Genomic DNA, 22,559 nt, shown 5'->3' with positions numbered 1-22,559 from the left:
AAATAGTAGTGCGTAATTTTCGTGTCCTTTTGGCCGTGTTACATGCACATTTTTGTATAAAAATAATGTAAAATAATATAAAAATGTGCTTCATCTGAAAAATAGTTTCTCTTTTATCTCAGTAAGTATTTATTTTTTTTAAATAAAGACTCAGTGCTTCTAAACTTGTTTCATAACTTTACATCTGGTTTGAATTTTTAGTCCCCATGTCCTGTTTTTTGGGACCAGTTTTATAAAAACACCCATACAGGTTAATCGGATTTTCTTTGTTCTTTTATATTTGTGCATGAGGTAAAAAAAAAAAAAAAAAATCCATATAAACAGAAGTCCTATCATGCCAAGACTAAAAGCAGATGTTTGCCGCAAGAAGGCCATCTGTTGTTTTCTCCTCATGATGTATGAATGAAGGATAGCAGCAACATGTGACCTATTTTGTAGTCTTATTAGCTCCCACTTTAGGACAGCTAACCCTGACACTGTAGGCGTTCCCATGGTAACAAGACAAGACCGGATGTTTTGAAAGTGACAGGAAGTGTACACCTTACGTCATAATGTGCCTACATACTCCGAAAGAAATCAAATAATGAAGCTTTTGCATTACGTTAATTTATTTGTTCGGACATCTTTGTTGTGTTTGTTTAAAATTTCTCGATGTTTTGTATACTCACATATTTTCAATAAAGTTGGGGAAAAAAAGAAAAGAAATCATATAATGGACTGAAACATGTAAACCAGGGTTTTTCGATTATGGCATCTCTGAAGCCCATAATAACGCGTCGCATCTGATTACAGCAATTATCGGATTACTTCCTTATCGGATTGTTACGGTCATGTGAACGGGCTCAATGTTGTAGAAGATGACGGTATTTCCATGATAACTACAGAGCCTCTGAACGTCCAAATGGGTCATATCTGATGACTGTGAAAAGACGACAAACTGCATTTTACACCAATTACTTACATGTATTGATAGAAATATTAGATCAAATGCTTTTAAATTGTTTATATCGGTAGGAGCTTTTGTTTGGGTCTGAGTTTACAACACTTATGAATCAAAATGAGCTGGAAAAAATATTGTTGTTCTTTTCGATCAATAACACTGGGATAAAAACACCAACATCCTAGTAGCACAGTATCATTATTATTGATTATGTGAACTTTTTTTTTTTTTTTTTTCAGCCTCCGTAAGCGCAGTAAGACGCCTGCCAGACACTACTCAGGGCAACAACTACTAAAGCTCCTTGTGATCTGTATTGACCGGTAAAGTCCTGCTATTTACTCTATTTTCATTCTTTTCCTTTTTAATGCTCTGATGCTGCTGAGAAACTGCATTTTACCTGAATTATTTAACTGTATTGATAGGGGGAGCGGCTGAAAATTTATGAAACATTTAGGATTAGTCGATGCTTTTGGTCGTTAGGGTTAAATCTCTGTTTCTCTGAAAGTGAACAAAAATTAAAGTTTCACCACCAATTTCTTAAATAGGCTCTATTTTATGGAACTGTTTACAAAATTTCAGTATCACTTGTAAAAAAAAAAAAAAAAAAATGTAACTGATTATGTAAAGTTATACTTATTACACATGTAAATGCACTATTAACTTTAACAACAGTTTTTCTTGCTTCTATAAGTGATATTTTAAATCTGTGAATCTGTAGGAACTAATTATTCAACTATACAAGAATAGAGAAAGGTTATGTACAGTTCAGTTATTAGTCAAATACGCTCTGCTATTAGCTGTACATATCAGTTCAGTTCTAATACGTATGTTAATTAAAGGTTTATTAGCATATTTGTAGTGTTTTAGTTCCAAAGTCTTTTAAAATGACAAACTGCTGTCCTCGTGTCACACCATATTTGTGTTCATAAAAAAATTACCATTTAATCCATAATTGTGGCAGTTCTCAAATGAAGTTTTCTCTCTATTTAATGCTTCTTTAGTGTGATTTAGTGATTTATCATCATTTTTTATTATTATTATTATATTACTCTCTGTATTTTGCACGTTTTGCTGTAAATCATGTATTTTTCTATATTTAAATTAGATGTTCATAAAAACCTCACAGTAAATTCAAAGTTTATTCTATCAAAAACAGAGAAAACTGAAGAAAGTGACTTTTTCGGCAAAAATATATCAATAACTGAACATAAACCCAGTGTCTCCATCCACTGTCATTGATCCAACTCCGTGGGTTTTACTGGTAAATCAATGTTGTAGAAGATGACAGTGTTTCCATGGTAACTATGGACCCTCTGAACGTCCAAATGGGTCATATCTGATGACCACGAAAAGACGTCAACCTGTATTTTACACCAATTATTTGCATGTATTGATAGGATTAGTGGATCAACAGGTATTAAACAGTTTAGATCAGAAGATGCTTTTGGTCAGAAGTGTATATTTGGGTTTTTATGAGTTACAGCAATGAGCAACAGTAAATTACAGATGTTTTCTTTATCATTATTACCATCATCAAATTCAATATGAAGCTAGTATTTATTTGGATTATTTTGACCACTTTAGGTCACCATGTCCACTATTTTTTTTAAAATTTTTTTATACCCTCACATTTATATATATTATTTACCAGTATTTTATATTTTATTCATGTATTGATAGGATTAGAGGATCATCAGGTATTAAACAGTTTAGATCAGTAGATGGTTTTGGTCACCAACGAATTGAGTCTGTAATTTAGAATTTTTATCCAATATTGATCCCAATTGTAGTTTAATATCATAGCTAAAACCTTATGTTTCATTTAGTATTAATTTCTTTTGAGAACAGCATGTTTTGTACATTTGCATAAAGTAAAAAAAAAAAAAAAAAAAAGGTCATTTTGGGTCCCTGTGTCAAGCAGCAGAAATGTAAGTGTTTTTACCCCAAAATATTATTTCTGTAAATTGTAACGTGTCACGTGAAAGTACTTACTGAGACCTATTCATACATGTATGAAACATGGAGATAAGTGATTTAGTTTAAACACTGAAAGACAAAAAAAGCTGTTTTTTTGTGCAAAATATATTGTTAACTGAATATGAATTCATTCAGGTCTCCCTCGAAAAAGAAATATTATCTTAAGAGACTTCCTAGTTCTATTTTCCTAGTTTTGAAGCTCTCTTCATGATCAGTGTGATATTTTTTTCAATTTACAATTAGATACATGCAGTACGCAGATAATCCACCAGGGGGGAGGAATTCATTCACCAGAGGCCTTTCCAGTGACACTACAAGACTGTCATTAATGAGGAAGGAGGAAGAACTTTGACAATTTCGAAAAGAATTTGCCAATTTGTTAGACATGTTTGCATTATGTTTTTGTTTGTTCAAAAATAATAATATTTGAGCATTGAGACCCGATGTATCGAATGTGATACAAAACTGAAACTCATACATAGAGACTGATATTTGAAAAATAAATTTTTTTGGTTGTTCGGAAGGACCAGTAAAGGCTCCAGTGTCAAAGAACTGGAATTTTCTGTCAATGATTTAATGGTTCAGGCTTTACAGGGTTAAATAAATAAATAAAATCAGTGTCTCCAACCCCTGTCATCTACAGTGGTGCCTTTAATGCAATAGCGTGTAAATACAGAACTCCATTAGTTCTACAGTACATTAACCCATAAAGACCCAGTACTACTTATCTGGCATTTCCAATTTTTAAATTTTTTTTTTCTCTATATTTGCCTTTCCTTAAGCAATTTATCACCATTTATTATAATATTACCCACTGCATTTTGTGGTTTTTCCAGTAAGAATCATGTATTTTCCTCTATTTGATTTACTGATTATGTGGATTTTCATTAAAGCTCACAGGGGAAGGTTATTGAATCAGAAACAGAGAAAACTGAAGAAAAAGTGAAAGAAATGATTAAACAATTATTTAGTTTAAACCACAGGTGTCAAACATGCGGCCCGGGGGCCAAATCTGGCCCGCCAAAGGGTCCAGTCCGGCCCTTGGGATGAATTTGTGAAATGCAAAAATTACACTAAGATATTAACAGTTCTTTTACTTCAGGTTCCACATTCAGACCAACTCAATCTCAAGTGGGTCAGAGCAGTAAAATACTATCATAATAACATAGAAATAATGAATAATAATTTTTCTCTTTGTAAATGTAAATATTTTCATGTATTTACACTAAAACAAAGTATAATTTCGCAAAAAAAAAAAAAGTGAATAATCTGAACAAATATGAACAACCTGAAATGTCTTGAGAGAAGTAAGTACAATTTTAACAATATTCTGCCTGGTTTATTAAATGTTTTGTGTGTTTGTAGAGCCACTGGGATCTGTCAGTTATAATGTACATGTGGAAATGATAAACTGAGACAGAATATTGTTAAAATTACACTTATTTTTTCAGTTTGTTCACATTGTTTGAAAGGATCGTTTGCAGATGTAAACCTTTTCATAATGTAAATGTACTTTTTTCGCTCTGAAACACAGAGAAAAGTTTGGAGTTGACATTATTTATATATTATTATGTTATATTGTTATTTATGATATATTATTTTACTGGTCCGGCCCACTTCAGATCAAATTTAGCTGAATGTGGCCCCTGAACTAAAATGAGTTTGACACCCCTGGTTTAAACACAGCTTTCTGAACAGGAAATATCCATACAGTTTGATATTCTGATTGTAATTGCGTACATTTACCAGTAGAGGGTGATGTTGGTGCATTAATGTTCACCGATGACCTTCATGTTCCAAATCCAAGCAGAACACACAGCTTTGGTTTTGTATCTTTTAATTCACTATTTATTTTTGTACATCTGTTCACAAAAACAATCACAATCTCCCCCACATCTTTCTCGCCGTCGCTCTCACGCAAACACACACACTCTGGCACACACCACACACACTCTTGTGCTCTTCTCTATCTTTGATTCATCTCTGCTTTTATAACTTAAGAAATAATTTAAATAAAAAACATTGATTTTCATGGGCACTTGAGAGAGATGAAACTAAAACATAGGGGCCGGCTGACGTGTCAGTGGTTTCTGAATAAAGGAGGGTTCGCTCAGAGTTTGGAGTTGTTCTCCCAGAGGAATGAGTCATTCCGCAGCAGTTTGGCCAGTTTCTCATTGAACGGCGTGTAAAAATCCCGCAGGATCTCTTTCGTGATGGGCAGCATAGGTCCCAGGTTTTTATCGGCGGGCCTTCTGGTGTTGGAAGCCGGGCTCCTTGTGATCTCCGACTCGATCTGCTTTGTGAGCGGCCCTGTAAAACACACAGAACACAGGTCTTTTTGACACCCGCTTCTTGAGACTTTGCAAACAAGTGGAGCAGAATCCAGCGGAGGCATCTCAAATGTCACGGCGTATCAGCTCTGCCTTCGTTTCATCCCGGAGATTTGAGTCTCTGGGAGGTAATCGCACCTCGGCTGGCGTCTGCAGCCCTTTGAAGAGCTGCGTCTGAGCTTTGGGGCAATTAAACCAGTGGAATGGAAGGACGGGGGCTTCCAGCGTAAAACTACTTTTGACTGTCAGGCTGAGCAAGCAGAAACAGACATGCATACGGTGGACTGGTACGAACGGATGTTTAGGACCAAAGGAGACGTTTGGACCTGCAACCCTTTAACCCCTGATGTGTCTGTAGTGCTCACACGGACTGTATGATTTATTTGTAACGTAGATAGACAGACAGACAGTAGAGCTACAACTGATTAATCGACTCAAAGTGATCCAAAAAATCATTCAACCACAATTCTCCTGAATCAAAGCTTTGTTTCCTTCATTTCTCTGCTGTTAAACATTGGTTCCACTGTTGTGTTTCACACAGACACTTATTGTGGCGCACAAAGAAGCTTCAATTCAGGAAAACTGCAATAGAATATTTCCCTTCAATCAATTCAAGTCGATTAATCGAATCGTGAATTTTTGCATTCGCTTCAAGCACCTAATTGATTAATCGGTTGCAGCTCTGATATAGATAGATGGATAGATAGATAGATAGATAGATAGATAGATAGATAGATAGATAGATAGATAGATAGATAGATAGATAGATAGATAGATAGATAGATAGATAGATACAGATATTTTATATTTTAGAGCACTAAACTATGTAGTTCATTTGTTGAGGTAGCATGACCACAGACCTAGGCTTGTTTTCATGTGCTTTTCAAAGTCATATAAAACAAAAAAGGAAGTCTTATTAAGAAAGAAAACACCTACAAAATGGGAGCCATTCACTTCCCAGTTCTATGTTCCCTAGTTCAGTATAGCACATACTGGGAACCTGAAAAAGACGTTCCCTAGCTTTGTATTTGCATAAAATTACATCAGATACTGCATGGGCTTGTCAAATGTTTTTTGGATGGATGGATGGATGGATTAAAGGTCCCAGCTTAATGCCTGCTTAGGGTCAGATAGATAGATAGATAGTAGAGGTGCAACTGATTAATCGACTCAAAGTGATCCAAAAAAATCATTCAACCACAATTCTCCTGAATCAAAGCTTTGTTTCCTTCATTTCTCTGCTGTTAAACATTGGTTCCACTGTTGTGTTTCACACAGACGCTTATTGTGATGCACAAAGAAGCTTCAATTCAGGAAAACTGCAATAGAATATTTCCCTTCAATCAATTCGAGTCGATTAATCGATTATGGTCAGACAGATAGATAGATAGATAGATAGATAGATAGATAGATAGATAGATAGATAGATAGATATAGAGTAGCAGAGTGCTTCCCAACCTTTTTTGGCTCGTGACCCCATTTTAACATCACAAATTTCTGGCGACTCCAGACATTCAAAACTGAGACTTTTTTTTTTTTGGCTAAAATTAATTTGTTTTTGATCATGTAATAGTTTGCTATAATATGTTGCAAATAAACGTTTATTTTAGACCACATTTAGTCTATATATAATGTATATTATTATGGACGGAGGCAGAAAATCCAGGTGTAGATTACTGCACAAAGTGAGAATTGTATTTTCCTTGGTCAGGATATGTACAGTCAGTCCAACTTGGATTTACAAGGCTGACAATAAATACTGAACAAACAAGAACTCCAACTATGAATTATGAAAGAGCTGCAGCATCTGAAACTGACCACAATGAACATTTGACAGATAAACAGAACCACAGTGCTTCAGTTTCAGCTTCACAGTTTGTCATGTTTTTTATGTATTGTGATTCTCTCTCTCAACTCACCAGATATTTTCTATTAGTAAGTTTTTATTTTTTTTTATTTTTATCAACAAGTAGAAATTTCAGACGACCCCATGTGGGTTCCTGAAAAACACTGGTGTAGCAGCAGCAGCATGACGCACATTCAATAACAAAATAATACCACAGCAAACATGAGTAAGGACAAATATAACATAAGAGCAAACACTATATACACTGTACACTATAAATTAGAAGTATAAAAGGTCTGGGTAGAATCTGGATAATAACTGTAATGTGCTGAAAATAACTGTTCGATCAATAGGAAACATTTCTAAACATGCTGATAGGATAGACCTTGTTCTTTCCATAAATATCTGAGCATGCTCAGTGCACACCCCCCCACCACCACCTGTGTAATGGGGGCAAAAGACAGAGCAGTGAAAGAGACCGACTCAGTATAAAATAGACAGTTTGGGCTTGTTTTTACAGTTTTCTTTGCTCTGTACAGAAGCGACGAGTGACTTCTGCAACTCCCAACACCTAAATGTGCTGACAGTCGCTCCATTAATATGTAGCAGCTGATAAAGTTGTTCAGTTGTGGAAATTGCTTTACACCTTTTATCTACCTGTAATCATAGCGACCATCAGTTCACACACACTCTTAGCGTATATAAATGAAGAACCTGACAGGAGTGGGTTCTTCCAGGGCGATAATGTCCCCAAACAGAGGGCACGACCGCTCATGTAAAGGATACGAATCACACGATATCAGATCTTAACCACACGAACATCTAGGGAATATCCTGGAATTACATATTAACCCTTTAACCCCTGACGTGTCTGTGGTGAGCATTCTGAATGTAGGATTCATTTTAACCCTTTAAACCACTGGTGTCAAACATGCAGCCCGTGGGCCAAAACCAGCCCTCCAAAGGTTCCAATCCGGCCCGCGGCATGATTTTATGGAGTGCAAAAAACTGAAGATCTGAACAGTCAAATGTGTTGAAGTAGTTTTAGCCCAGTGTGATCTAAAGTCAAATAACAGTCTATTAACCCTTACAATAAAGTGTGAACCACCTAAAAATTAAGTACAATTTTAACAATATTCTGTCTGTTACTAAATGTTTTGTGAATTTGTAGATCCAATTTGTAAGTTGTGTTAATAAGTTAACACATAATATTGTAGACATTCTTATTTTAGAAAATTTCAACAATATTATGTTTGCGTAACATTGCGTGTAATGCACATGTACAAGTGATAAGTTGAGGCATAATATTGTTAAAATGTAGCTTATTTTTCTTAAGAAATGACATTTTTTTCTGGTTATCCACATCTTTTTGGTGAAAAGATAGTTTGTAAATGTAAATATTTTCATAGTTTAATGTTTTTATTGCACTAAAACGAAGAGAAAAACTAATATTGTTTAAAATGTAGCTTATTTTTCTTAAGAAATTACTTTTTTTTTCTGGTTATCCACATCTTTTTGGGGAAAAGATAATTTGTAAATGTAAATATTTTCATAATTTAATGTTTTTATTGCACTAAAATGAAGAGAAAAACTAATGTTGTTTAAAATTTAGCTTATTTTTCTTTAAAAATGAAATTTTTTTCTGGTTATCCATATCTTTTTGGTGAAAAGATAATTTGTAAATGTAAATATTTTCATAATTTGATGTTTTTATTGCATTAAAATGAAGAGAAAAACTAAAATTGTTAAAATTTAGCTTATTTTTCTTAAGAAATGACATTTTTTTCTGGTTATCCACATCTTTTGGGTGAAAAGATAGTTTGTAAATGTAAATATTTTCATAATTTAATGTTTTTATTGCACTAAAATGAAGAGAAAAACTTGGAGTTGTCATTATTTATAGGTTTTTATACAATTATTTTAATGGTTTGGCCCGCTTGAGATCAAATTAGGCTGAATGTGGCCCCTGAACTAAAATGAGTTTGACACTCCTGCTTTAAACCCTCAGTCTAAAATGGTCTGCTTGGACTTTTCTTCTTATTTTGACTTTAAAAAGGTTAGAAGATTAGCTGTGAGTGAGCCCGTTTGCCGCTTTTTGCCTACTTTTTTCCTAGATCTTTCAAAATCTTGCATTTACAATTTACTGCATGTTATAATTCTGCTAAAACAGCGTCTTCTCCAGCTTCTTGTAAAGGCATGAGTGAAATTATCGTAATGACCCAATAAAACCTATAAAATGCAACGTCTCAGGTTTCAGAAACCATTGGAATGTTTCCAATCGCACAAACAGCGAAAGAGTTACAGCCATCCACTTTACTTCTTACCAAGGGACAACAGTTGAAAATAGCTTTTTTGCCAATGCTGGCACATTTACAGAAATGTTCATTAACGTGTACTATCTCTGCTAAATAAACAAACAAACAAATAAATAAATAAATCCAAACTGCATATGCACAGGGTGTATCAGCGATGACACCTCAGGTTTTAAAGAGTTAAATATTCGTAAAAATTGAACTGTTCGATCAATAGGAAAAATTTCAAAACATGCTCATAGAATAATACTTTCCATATTCATCTGACTCACTGTAAAAATAGACAGTTTAAGCCAGGGGTCTCAAACTCATTTTCTTTCAGGGGCCACATTCAGCCCGATTTCATCTCAAGTGGGCTGGACCAGTATCTATTATTTGATTTTTTGTGTATTGTTTATCATTATTATTATTATTTTTCTATTGTTTGATTTTTTTTTAGTTGTGTATTGTTTATTATTATTATTATTATTATTATTATTATTATTATTATTATTATTATTGTTGTTGTTGTTGTTGTTGTTGTTGTTCCATATGTTTTGTATTGTCTGTCTGAAAAAAACTAACCTAATAATAAGAATAAAAATAAATAATAGCATAATAACCTATAAATAATGACAACTCCAAATTGTTGTCTTTGTTTTAGTGCAAAAAAACACCATTGAATTATGAAAATACTTACTTTTATAAACTATCCAAATAAAAAAGATGTGAATAACCTGAAAAAATGAAATTTCTGAAGAAAAATCAGTGCAATTTTAACAATATTATGCTTCAACTTATCATTTATACATGTGCATTATGGATCAGATCTACAAAGACACTAAACACTTAGTACCAGGCAGAAAATTGTTAAAATTCTGCTTAATTTTCTTTAGACATTTCAGATTGTTCATATTTGTTCAGGTTATTCATGTTTTATTGTTACAGGATAGTTAGTAAATATAAATATTTTTACAAGTTAATGTTCTTTAATGTTTTTTGCACTAAAACAAAGACAAAAATTTGAAGTTGTCATTATTTACAGGCATAATGTAAGATTATTTTTTTCACATCAAACCGAGAAGAAAATACTGTATGGAATCATTATATTCTGTAGGTTATGCTGTTATTTCACTTGAGATCATATTGGTCTGTATGTGGAACCTGAACTAACATAAATTCTACAGCCTTTATTTCTTTGTATTTCATGGATTGTCTGTTTTATCTTATTGTACTGTGTCCTATGGTGTCTTGAAAGGTGCTTATAAATAAAATTCATTATTATCATCATTATTATTATTATTATTATTGACTGTGGAATTTTTGCACTTTGGTAATTCATCCCACAGGCCAGATTAGAACCTTTAGTGGGCCGCATTTGGCCCCCGGGCCGCATGTTTGAGACCCCTGGTTTTGGCTATTTTTTATTTTTTTTTACACCATTTTCCTTGTCATTTTTTTTAGTTTTTACTGTTATTTCCAGTGTTGTGGTGATTTTCCATTCTTTTCTTTCTGTTATTACCAAGTTTTGGCCGTGTAACTATTTGGAGTTCAACCAGGTGTCAAAAAGCAGCTGGAATGATTTATAAAAAGACCCAAAAACAAAAAAACTACTGGGCCCAATTTCAAATCTTTGTTGTTCACTGTTCCAGTTCACAGTTCATGTTCCAACATCCTAAATCTCTTATTGATGCACATTCTGAGTGCTTTATTTAATCAAAACCTGTCAAACTTCAATTCCTCTCTTTGTCTTTTTCGGTTTTTCCACCCTGTTTTGACCCTAAACCACACAGTAAAACCAAACCACTGAATAAAAGGAACACAAGCAGCTTTTATGAACCTGAAACAGACGACAATTCACAGCAGAAATAAGGTCTCAGGGGTTAAAGGGTTAATACAGAAGGCAAATACCGTCCAAGAAAGTCAAGGGAGGCTCGTTCACAGGAAGCAATAAATGGCTGCTATCAAACCCTGCGCAGATGTTCGGTCATTGGTGAATTTAACTAGTGTCAGAATCTATTCAGTTCTGCCCAGTTTTCTTGTTCCAACATGTAAGCGTCTGTGTTTCGGAATCCACCCAGTATTTGTTTTTGTCTTGGGTGACAGTTTAACTTGCGGTGCGAGAGGTCTTTCAGCCGCAAAATGTTTCTTTGTGTGGAAAATGTGTTCCATGTGATGACTATGTAGAGGAACGTTGAGGGAATGACAAGAATAATGTTTGTTGTGTCGCAGTCCTGTGAGAACCACATATCTGCACAAGTTCAGAAAAAAACAGGCCTGTTTTCAGCTGTGGGAGAATTTGTTTTCCAAAGAATCTGAGAGGGATTTTAAAGAATTCACCCCACCTAAGATGGAGAATTTTAACTTAGGTCTTCAGTGGAGATTCATGTTTTTTACTGTACAGACAGGAACTGAAAACTGCGATCTGAAAAGGAAATGAAGGGCGACGTCATGGGAAGGTCAAAAAATGAAATTACAATAATCTACACCAAACTTATATTTTTGGGTAGGTAATTACAATACATTTTCCTGAAAGTATAAGTATTTTCAGGAAAATGTATTTTGAAGTGAGAAAAAATTTGTGAAAATAAAATTTGAGGAGTTTTATGAGTGTGAATGTTTGGAAAGTGACAAAGTTTTCTTCCGTCATTCTGGATTCATTTTATAAACTCTCACAAAAAAAAAAAATTGTGGAATTCAAAACTATTCAAATAATGTACAAAGCAAAGAATAACTTACTGCCGGGCAATATTCAACAAATGTTTAGTGAAAGAGAGAGAGGCTATGATTTAAGGGGAAAGTTAAATTTAAAGATTCATAAAGTACGCACTACGTTAAAAAGTTTCTGTATCACCATCTGTGGAGTAAAATTGTGGAACAAATTGTGTGCGGAGATAAAAACAAATATCTAACATAATTCAGTTTAAAAAAAGATATAAAAAAATGATTCGTGAGAGGTACAGTATTAAATAATGACAATAAGGACTGTTTGTTTATGGATGATGTTGTACTGATAAATATGCTGTAATTATTGAAGAAAATGGTTGAATTGTTGAGTCTGCTTGTATGACTGGACTGCCATGATCATGTTGTCGGGTGTAATTCAGTTACTGCATTATCTGTTTGTCGTGGTTTGATGTTAAAATTAGGAAAATATTGTTTGACTCTTGTATCAAGTTAGCGATAAAGGTGTAAAAGCACTGAGGGGTAGGATTAAATAATAATAATAATAATAATAATAATAATAATAGTAATAATAATAGTAATAATAATAATACATCAGTTTTATATAGTGCTTTTCTAAGTACTCAAAGACGCTTAAATAAGTTCATACTTCTTCCTGCTCCTTTTCAACTATGCAAAATTCAGACTTGTATGTGCTTGGAGATAGATTCTGTCCATTTGAATGTTTTATTTATTTATTTATATATATATTTTTTTTTTTGCATGCTTGAAATAAATAAATCAAATCAAATAAATAAACTACATTTATCCCAAATACATTGATATTTGACTATCATATTATTTATGTCATATTCAAAACACACAGTGCTTAAAGTTCATAAATGCATATATCTATGCAAAATACATTTGAATATAATGTTAATGTTATTTGTATGTTGTAAATATTGTAAATATAAATAGATAAATAAATGTATATGATAATTCAAATAAAAAAATGTTTAATTTGATATTTACTTTTGTTGTCCATCCGTGACGCCGCCATTTTTCAAAACTTTTGCTATTTTTTTCCTCTAATCAATTATTAGGTTGTAAAATAGAGGGTTTAAGGTATACACTGAATACATTTTAGGATGAAAATGTCAGAGGAACTTCACTTTTGAGAACTTTGGAATTCTTGCAAAAAAATAGACGTTAGTTTTTGTCCATCGTGACGCAGTAGTTGTTATTTTTCATTTTCATTAGTGTAGAGTTAAAAGTACGATATTTGAAGAGATGTAGTAGGGAAGAATAAAGTAATAGAAAAGAAATAAAGGGGCTATTTGTAGTATTTCTAATTAAAAATGTAAAAAAAAAAAAATCCCTAAATTTCTCATTAGAATGTTTAAAGAACTGTGAAGTTCTGCCAAAGTATTTTTTAATTTAGAGATATAAACTGACTTTATTTCCAGGGCTGGTGTTGTATAGAATTCTGACTCCATGGAAAGAAAAGAAGTGATAAAAATATAAATGGCGTTTTTTTTTTTTGTTTTGTTTTTTTTTTCTCTACTGGACTCAGCTCTAAATGAAAACAATGGAGTTTGATGCTGAAATGCTAGCGTTTCCTCTGCACGTGTGAGTTTGATTATGAGGCTTATGAAGGTATAAAGTTATTATAGGATGTTGTTATCTCTGCTAAGTTGCTGTTTGTTGATCCATGATTCAGACTAAACTGTTACAGATCTTTAGTGCAGATATTGACAACACAGACGGTACAGAAAACAGGTGATTTGAGGTTTTACTGTGGCTGTTTACTGTCCAAAAACAGAGCTAAGCTAACAGCGCTATAATGTAAACTATCAGCTGATACAGCACATGAAGATTATTAGAGACAGTTATTTTATCGACTGTCATAATAAGTGTCTGTGAGCTTTAGTTTGACGAAGAAAACTTGATGATACCATAATACAGATGTGTGTAAATAATGAGCTTTATATTTTATTCAGTGACTGATACAGTCTGTGGATACATGGGCTTGATTTGTTGGTGGTTTTGGTCCTAAGTGGGTTCTGGTTTGAGATTGCTGGTGAGAATTTGGAACATGCTTATGACACAGAACTACTTTAAGTCCTCACAAATTTCACCACTAATGATGAGCATGTTGGACATTCCTCACATTGTAAGAACCAATAACCTTCAGCACATAGTATCTGTCCTCTGTTCTGATCTGGTATAACAAGGGGGGTCAAACTCATTTTAGTTCAGGGGCTACATACAGCCTAATTTGATCTCCATTGGGCCGGACCAGTATAATAATAGCACAATAGCCTATAAATAATGACAACTCCAAATTTTTTTAGTGCAAAAAAATACATTAAATGATGAAAGTATTTCCATCCAAAACAAAAAAGATGTGAATAACTGGAAAAAAATGAAATTTCTGAAGAAAAACAAGTACAATTTTATCAATATTCTGCCTCAACTTATGAGTTCTACATGTGCATTACAGATCAGATCTACCAAGGCACAAAACAGGCAGAATATTGTTAAAATTGCACTTATTTTTCTTTACACATTCCAGGTTGTTCATATTTGTTCGGGTTATTGACCTTTATTATTAAAGGATATCAGAATTTAATGTTCTTTGCAATAAAACAAAGAGAAAAAAATGGGTGTTAACATTATTTATAGGAATAATATCACATTATTTTTCTCACATTAAACCAACAGGAAAATTTGGAGTCATTATTTCTAGGTTATTATGCTGTTATTTTGAAGTCTGATGCCCTTGACTGTTAATATCTTCATGGTAATTTTTGCATTTTGCACTTTGTAAATTCATCTTGTCTTTTCTTTAGACATTCCAGGTTGTTCATATTTGTTCGGGTTATTGACATTTATTATTAAAGGATATCAGAATTTAATGTTCTTTGCAATAAAACAAAGAGAAAAAAATGGGTGTTAACATTATTTATAGGCATAATATCACATTATTTTTCTCACATTAAACCAACAGGAAAATTTGGAGTCATTATTTCTAGGTTATTATGCTGTTATTTTTGAGTCTGATGCCCTTGACTGTTAATATCTTCCGGGTAATTTTTGCATTTTTGCACTTTGTAAATTCATCTTGCGGGCCAGATTGGAACCTCTGGCAGGCCGGTTTTGGCCCCCGGGCTGCATGTTTGACGCCTGTGTGGTATAATAAAAAAATAAATAATAATAATAAAAATAATAATTAAAATTCAGAATGCTCATGAGGTAACTCTGTTGTGACATGTTGCTCACTTACCCAGGTTAAGGAAGTCGAAGACTCTGTGCATGGTGTATTTCCTATTAGAAGCGTGATCCTCCAACCTCAGGACCAGAATCTGATCCCTGCTGAAGACCGTTAGCCAGTCCATTAAGTACACAATGTACAGGCCGACCTGCAATCTGACCTGAGGGCACAAAAAGCAGACGGGCAATCAATACCAGATAACACACATCTATGAGATAAACTTCCTCCACAGCAAAGTGACGGACATGGCAGGACAAAGAGAAGGGGGGCAAGGGCACAGGGTGGGTAACGCTAAGCATCATGGGACATGTGGTCTGAGCTGAAACCTGACTCTCAGATACCTGCCGTTGGACGGTTACTCATTTCATACCCTTTTATTGTTTGACATCCTGTACTTCACTGTACATTTTTAGAAGGAAGGACAGAAGCTTCTCAAATTTAAGGAAGTGTTTCTTTCCTGTTTTCTCCTTTTACAGATTCAGTATCATTGGCTTTTGGATTGTTGATTGACACATAAATGACCTGACAGAAGGTTATTTGATTCCAAAGAAGATAAACTAAAAGTCACAGTGAAAAAAGATTCATAAAACATAACAAACCCCACCCCTCGCATGTACAGGGTGACACAAAAAAACGGGAACTTTTTAACAATCCAATAAAACCAAGAGTGATGGAATAAAAATGTTTTATTCATAGTAATTGAAACCTTAAACCATGCCATTTAAGAAACAATGATGGAATTTTCATGTTTTAAAAATGACTTCCTGTAGATGGCGTCCTCCTGTACGAATGTACTCTTGAAATCTGCTGTTGAGATTCCTCATTGACCGCTGCAACATCTCAGCTGGGATACTGTGAATTTCATCCTGAATTCTCTGTTTTAACTCATCAGGAATTCTTGGTCGAGTCGTGTACACTTTACTCTTGAGGTAGCCCCGCAAGAAAAAATCACAAACGGACAAATCTGGCGATCTAGGGGGCCAGGGAACGTTACAGAATCTTGAGATCACACGGTTACCGAACAATTCTCGCACAGCCGCCAGTGGTTACTAAAATGGGGGTGTGTTTACTCGCTCAAGGTCACTGTCTCGCAGTGCTGCCACTTGCTCATGTCTGCCAATACACACTTCAAAAATTCCCGTTTTTTTGGGTCACCCTGTAATTTAAAAAAAATGAAAATTCCATCATTGTTTCTTAAATGGCATGTTTTAAGGTTTCAATTACTATGAATAAAATATTTTTCTTTCATCACTCTTGGTTTTATTGGATTGTTAAAAAGTTCCCGTTTTTTTGTGTCACCCTGTATTTCGCCCATTATAAGAAAATGGGAAGATTTTTAAAAAATGATTAAAAATTTGAGGTTTCATGTATTTTTCCCAAAATGTAATGACATGTATTCTGGGTCACTGGCAATGTATAATCCTAATTTGGTAGGAATTCAACCAATAGTTTTGCTGCTAGGGTGGAAAGGAAGGAAGGAAGGAAGGAAGGAAGGAAGACAGAAATTCCCCCAAAGTAATGGCTGATGGTTTATTATCATACAGTTTTATTGAATCTTTATCTTCATCCTCTATAAACCAACTTCCTTTATACCTGGAAAAATCAAAGCACTAAGACAAAGAACTAAAACTAGTGTTACGCTCGGTCTAGGGGTTGCCGAGACGCAACATGGTTTGAGACTCCCCTCCCTCCATGTCCCTTAACAAACAGGAGCAAATTAACAAAATGACCAGGAACCACGGCACTGCAGTATGAGATATTTATTTACAAAAAAAAGAAAAATTAAATCAGGTAAGGGAATCATAATATTCTACAAACGCAAACGACGGAAACCAAAATACATCAATCTTACCTAACAAAACTTAAAGAAAAAGATTCCCTCCTTGTATAGCTGGTTTTACAAAGTTCTAACAAAAATCACAAAAGGCTGGTCTGCACAGAGGGGGAGATGGAATGAGAGGAGTGTCTCTGGAGGAATGAAGATCTGGCTTTAAATTTCCCAGCTCATCTCCGAAGCACCAATCAGCTGCAGCCAGCAGACCAACAGCACACCTGCAGCTCATCCTCCTTTAACAACTATCTGTTGGAGTAATGACATCTATTCTGGGTCACTGGCAATGTATATAATCCCAATTTGGTAGAAATTCAACCAATAGTTTTACTGCTAGAGTGGAAAGGAAGGAAGAAAGAAAGAAAGGAAGACAGAAATTCCCCCAAAGTAATGGCTGATGGTTTATTATCATGCAGTATTTTTTTCATTTACTATCTTCATCCTCTATAAACAACTTCCTTTATACCTGGAAAAATCAAAACACTAAGACGAAGAACTAAAACTAGTCTAAGGCTACGTTCAGACTGCAGGTAAATGTGACCCAAATCCAATTTTTTAGCCCATATGTGACCTGTATCTGATCTGTTAAAGACAGTTCGAACAGCACGAATCTGATTTGTTCAAATCCAACCCAGACCATTTTTATATGTGGTCCTAAATCTGATATGTATCTGATATTTTGCATAGTCAGTCTGAATGGCCAGGTCGCATTTATCCGACCTTTATGTTATTGAAATGCGACGAACATCACTTCCATACACAGTGTGTGTCTGCGTGGTCTTGTATTACATCAGGACCTCTTTTGCACATGCGGGTCACTTCAAGGTCACATTCAGTTCATACTCAAAACTAATAGAAGTCGCATTTAATGTGTAATATGAACGAGCACACAAAAAAATCGGATTTCACCGAAAAATCCGAATTGTGCATTAAGACCTGCTGTCTGAACGTAGCCATAGTGACAACTTTAACCCATAAAGACCCAGTGCTACTTTAATTTGCCTTTATATTTAACCTCTCTTAAGTGATATATTACCATTTATTACAATATTATCCTCAGTATTTTGTGCTTTTTCTGTAAAAATCATGCATTTTCCTATATTTAATTACTGATCATGCAGATTAGTTACGGGTTATTATATCAAAAACAGAGAAAACTGAAGAAGAAGAGTCTTTTTCAGCCAAGATATCATTAACTGAACATAAAAACTAGTGTGTCCGTCCACTGTCATTGATCCGAGTCCATGGGTTTTACTGGTGAATCAATGTTGTAGAAGATGACGGTGTTTCCATGGTAACTACGGAGCCTCTGAACGTTCAAATGGGTCATATCTAATGCTGTCTAAACGCAGTTTGTGCATCAATATCAAACTAAAATTACTTATATTCTACTACTTATATGGGGCGGCCATGGCTCAGGGGGTAGAGCGGGTCGTCTGATAACCGAAGGGTTAGCGGTTCGAATCCCGCTTTATCCTAGTCAGTCCATTGTGTCCTTGGGCAAGTCGCTTCACCCTCCCTGCCTCCAGTGCCACCCACACTGGTGTATGAATGTTTGGTGGTGGTCAGAGGGGCCATAGGCGCAAACTGGCAGCCACGCTTCTGTCAGTCTGCCCCAGGTCAGCTGTGGCTACAGATGTAGTTTACCACCACCAGAGTGTGAATGTGAGAGCGAATGAATAATGGGTCAATAATGTAAAGCGCTTTGGGTGTCTAGAAAAGCACTATATAAATCCAATCCATTATTATTATTATTATTATTATTATTATTATTATTATTATTATTATTATTATTATTATTATTATTATATTCATTTAAAGCCTTGTTACACTGAAGCCAAAAACCAAAGTGATGGATTAAATAAAAGTAAACTACTGAAAACTTAAACAACTCTTCATTTTCAGGTCACTTATGCAGAATATTTTTGACTTTTTGATGTTCTCTACATGCATTGATTACTCCCAGTTGTCCAAGAAATGGCAGAGTAGAATAATAAGAAATAAGATCATCACTTGCAGGGAAAAGGAAAAAGAAAAAAAAGTCCAAAGCATCCCACAGATCTACTGAGACCACACCAAATTATAACTTAGCCTGATTGTTGCTGGAATAGATTTTAGATTCTCATAAGGCGGCCCATTGCAGAGCTGCAGCCAAAAAAAAAAAACTAAATACCTTGTTTCAGCTCAAATACCTCTCTTTGTGTCTTCTCGCTCTTTTGGCCAAAACTGAAAGGCCATTCAGAACGAACAATTACAAGCTACGCAAGCACTTCTTCTTTTGTTAAATCAATTTGGAGCGACGGCGAAGGCCAATCCCGCAGCCGCCTTCGTGTTTATTCCCCCCTGGCTCCCCGGGTTTTAATCTGAGCTCTGAAACTTTTTATCGGGGAGGCGCAGGCATGAGGAGCCGCTGTAAGGACAGCTGTAATGCTTTTCACATGGTCTAATAACTCTGCACAGATATTAGCCCATGGACAATTAGGCCAGAGGCTGAGACTGAGCATGCTCCCAGAAGGCCACGGGGGCTTGTCGGGGAGGAAGGCCCCAGAATACAAGGCGGCCTGGAGGGTGAGCCAAAAGAGGAGGGGCCGACCCCCTCCTCCCCCTCCTCCTCCCCCTCCTCGTCCTGCTCTCGGCCAGTCTGCCCCTGCCCACTGTGGGAAAAGCTGGCCGGGGGCCCAAACACTGGGGCCCTGCACCGGCTGACACTAAGACTTGGACTGTTTTGTGATTCCGAATGAAGTTCACACCACTCACCAACAAGGTTTTCTTAGCACAAAGACAGACTCTAGAGGCTACATTGGTTGGTTTTTCAACAGCGCTGCCAGCTCCTTTTACAAAATACGTACAGCGAGCTTTAGCATGTGCTAATGAAGTGTGGATTTCACTCCATCTGTCTTTTTCACTCCCTCTTTTTACTCTTTCCACTCTAGTCTTCCCACCAGCTAATGTTGTTCTGTGAGACAAAAGCTGAGGGGAGGCACACTCACTGGCATGGCATTGTTGACAGTTGTGTTGTACACACAGGAGCGCATTGTGTACTCCATAAGGCACCCCTCGAATAACTGCAGCGACTCAGACACTTTTTCATGGAAATCCTCCGCAGACTTATTGGCGATGCCAAAGTAAAGGTAGTCCGAGTAGAGCCTGCAAAACAAGAGATGCAGAATGAAAAAAAAAAACAAAAAAACACTGACAATCAAACAGTTCCAGATCTGCACAGTTCATGGACTTGTCATTTCAGCCTCTGTAATTATAGAAACAGGAAAGGCTGTAGTTAAAGGTCCACTGTGTGTCTGCTGACATTTTGACACTGAGCAAAGACGAATACTGCGTAAAACAAGCAAAACTGCCTTTTGATAATTGTGCTGACGTGTTGCATCCAGACTTGTCTGTTTTTTTGCTAATCAAAGTTTGCAAAGTTGACATAAAAAAAATCAAGCAAATGGACTAAATTTTGCACTAACAATACTGTCAATAATTTGCAAATAGACAAATTAGTGCAAAATTGTCACTAATTTGCATGTAGACAAATTAACCCTTTCATGCATGATGTCCACATTTGTGCACATATAATTTAAGCTCACTTTCCAAAGGGTTATAAAGGCAGTATTCTCCAAACCACATGGGGGCAATCTCTATAGACCCTAAGCAATACAATGAAAAAAGTATCATCTTAGTTTTAGAATTTGGACTGCTCTGTGACCTTATAAAATGAACCTCCTAAGACCCAGCTATGGGTTTCTGTCCAGTTTAAAGAGTCCAGTTTAAAGAGTTTCACAGTTTTATACAAAAAAAACCCCCCAAAAAAATCTGTCCACCGCAAAGCACATTCCATAAAAATCTTTAAAAAATGCATCTGAAAAAATTGTTGCATCATGAGGTTTCCAATAAAAGCAATTATTTAATTTAAAAAAGGCATAGCTTGTACTTTCCTGGATCTCAGGAGGTTAAATATCTTCTTAATAAAACCATATTTAAAAAAAATTAAATTCAAAATGCAGTTGAACTTTAGCCTAATTTTGAGTAATAAAATCAGTCTAAAAAAAAATCTAGATACTTTTTTCATCATTCATGTGTGAAAGGGTTAAATAGACAAATTAGTGCAATTTTGTCCACCATAATTGCATTTTTTTTTTTTTCACCAAAATGTGCATCCCTGTACAGACCCTACTATATTACATTACCATATACTGATAACACTCATACTGAGGGTTATTAAACTCTGTCCTGTTTTAAGAAATTTCTCCCCCAGGAAATTATTTATTTGAAAAAAAAAAAAAAAAAAAAAGCCATAACTTGTATTTCCGACAGGCATCTTCTTAATAAAACCATATATATATATATATATATATATATATTTTTTTTTTTTTTTTTTTTTTTTTTTTTTAATTCAAAATGCATTTTAACTTTAGCCGAATTTTAAGTAATAAAATCAATCTAAAAAAAAAAAAATCTAGATGCTTTTTTTCATAATTCATGTGTGAAAAGGTTAAATTAATGCAATTTTGTCCATCATAATTGCATTTTTTCACCAAAACGTGCATCCCTGTACAGACCCTACTATTTTACATCACCATATACTGATAACACTAGCACTGAGGGTTATTAAACTCTGTCCTGTTTTAAGAAATTTCCCCCCAAAGCTTTTCTCCTCAACCTCCAAAATGCATTTCCTGCTGACTTAACACTGTAATTTTCTGTAAACACCGTTCCCATTTCATATTGACAGCTCATAAGTTGCTTACAATAGTGGTGGGCGGTGATCTTAGACATCCACTATCTCTCATTTGGTGAGTTTTAGAAATTTGCATGTCATCCTACTCCTGTTTCCAAACGTCACACGATGAGTTTTTAATAATGTGGGTTTGTACTGCGTCAGTAAAGCTGCTCTTTATTTTAATTGTTCAATAAACTAAAGTATTACTCATCATTTTAAAACCAAAATAGTAATCTACAGTGGTACCTTTAATGCACTAGTGCGTAAATGCAGAACTACAGTACATTAACCCTTAAAGACCCAGAGTTACTTATCTGGCACTTCCAAAATATATTTTAAAGTGATTTATCACCATTTAGTGCAGTATTATCTCCTGCATTTTGTGCTTTTTCAGTGAAAATCAGGTATCTTCCTATATGGGTCCTTCTATGAAACTGGGTTCATTTTGGTATCTGGCACTTTTCCAGCTTTTTAGACCCAATAATCAAAAACAAATTTAGTTATATTTGCCCCCAGGATGTACCTCATGATGACCTCAGCAAAAAAAAATTATACTCTTGCTCTGAGCCACAATTAATGAATTTTTAATTAAGTATTGGAGCCAAAAATAGGACCAAAATTGGGACAGGAGAAGCTACCTAGGTGTCAGTGCATTTGATCTGGAACACATGGCTGTAAATGGT

At 34.9% G+C, this 22,559-nt stretch overlaps 1 protein-coding gene across 3 annotated transcripts in view; it reads right to left on the bottom strand.

Annotated features, from left to right (window-relative positions):
* Window positions 1-4,737: 4,737 nt before the first annotated feature.
* chst15 (carbohydrate sulfotransferase 15) overlaps window positions 4,738-22,559 on the bottom strand; it is a 181,323-nt gene continuing 163,501 nt past the window's right edge. For 2 of the 3 annotated variants that reach the window (XM_030122170.1, XM_030122168.1), the window contains 3 exons: window positions 20,147-20,303; window positions 15,338-15,485; window positions 5,028-5,227 (listed from right to left, as the gene is read on the bottom strand). In XM_030122170.1, coding sequence (XP_029978030.1) covers window positions 5,028-5,227; window positions 15,338-15,485; window positions 20,147-20,303 — 505 coding nt within the window. Of the gene's footprint in view, window positions 5,228-15,337; window positions 15,486-20,146; window positions 20,304-22,559 lie in introns of all 3 variants that reach the window. The other variant, XM_030122171.1, reaches the window with a different exon arrangement.

The sequence above is a fragment of the Sphaeramia orbicularis genome, chromosome 19 (genome assembly GCF_902148855.1).
Source record: "Sphaeramia orbicularis chromosome 19, fSphaOr1.1, whole genome shotgun sequence".
Classification (NCBI taxonomy): Eukaryota; Metazoa; Chordata; class Actinopteri; order Kurtiformes; family Apogonidae; genus Sphaeramia; species Sphaeramia orbicularis.
This window is presented reverse-complemented; position numbering and strand designations above follow the sequence as displayed.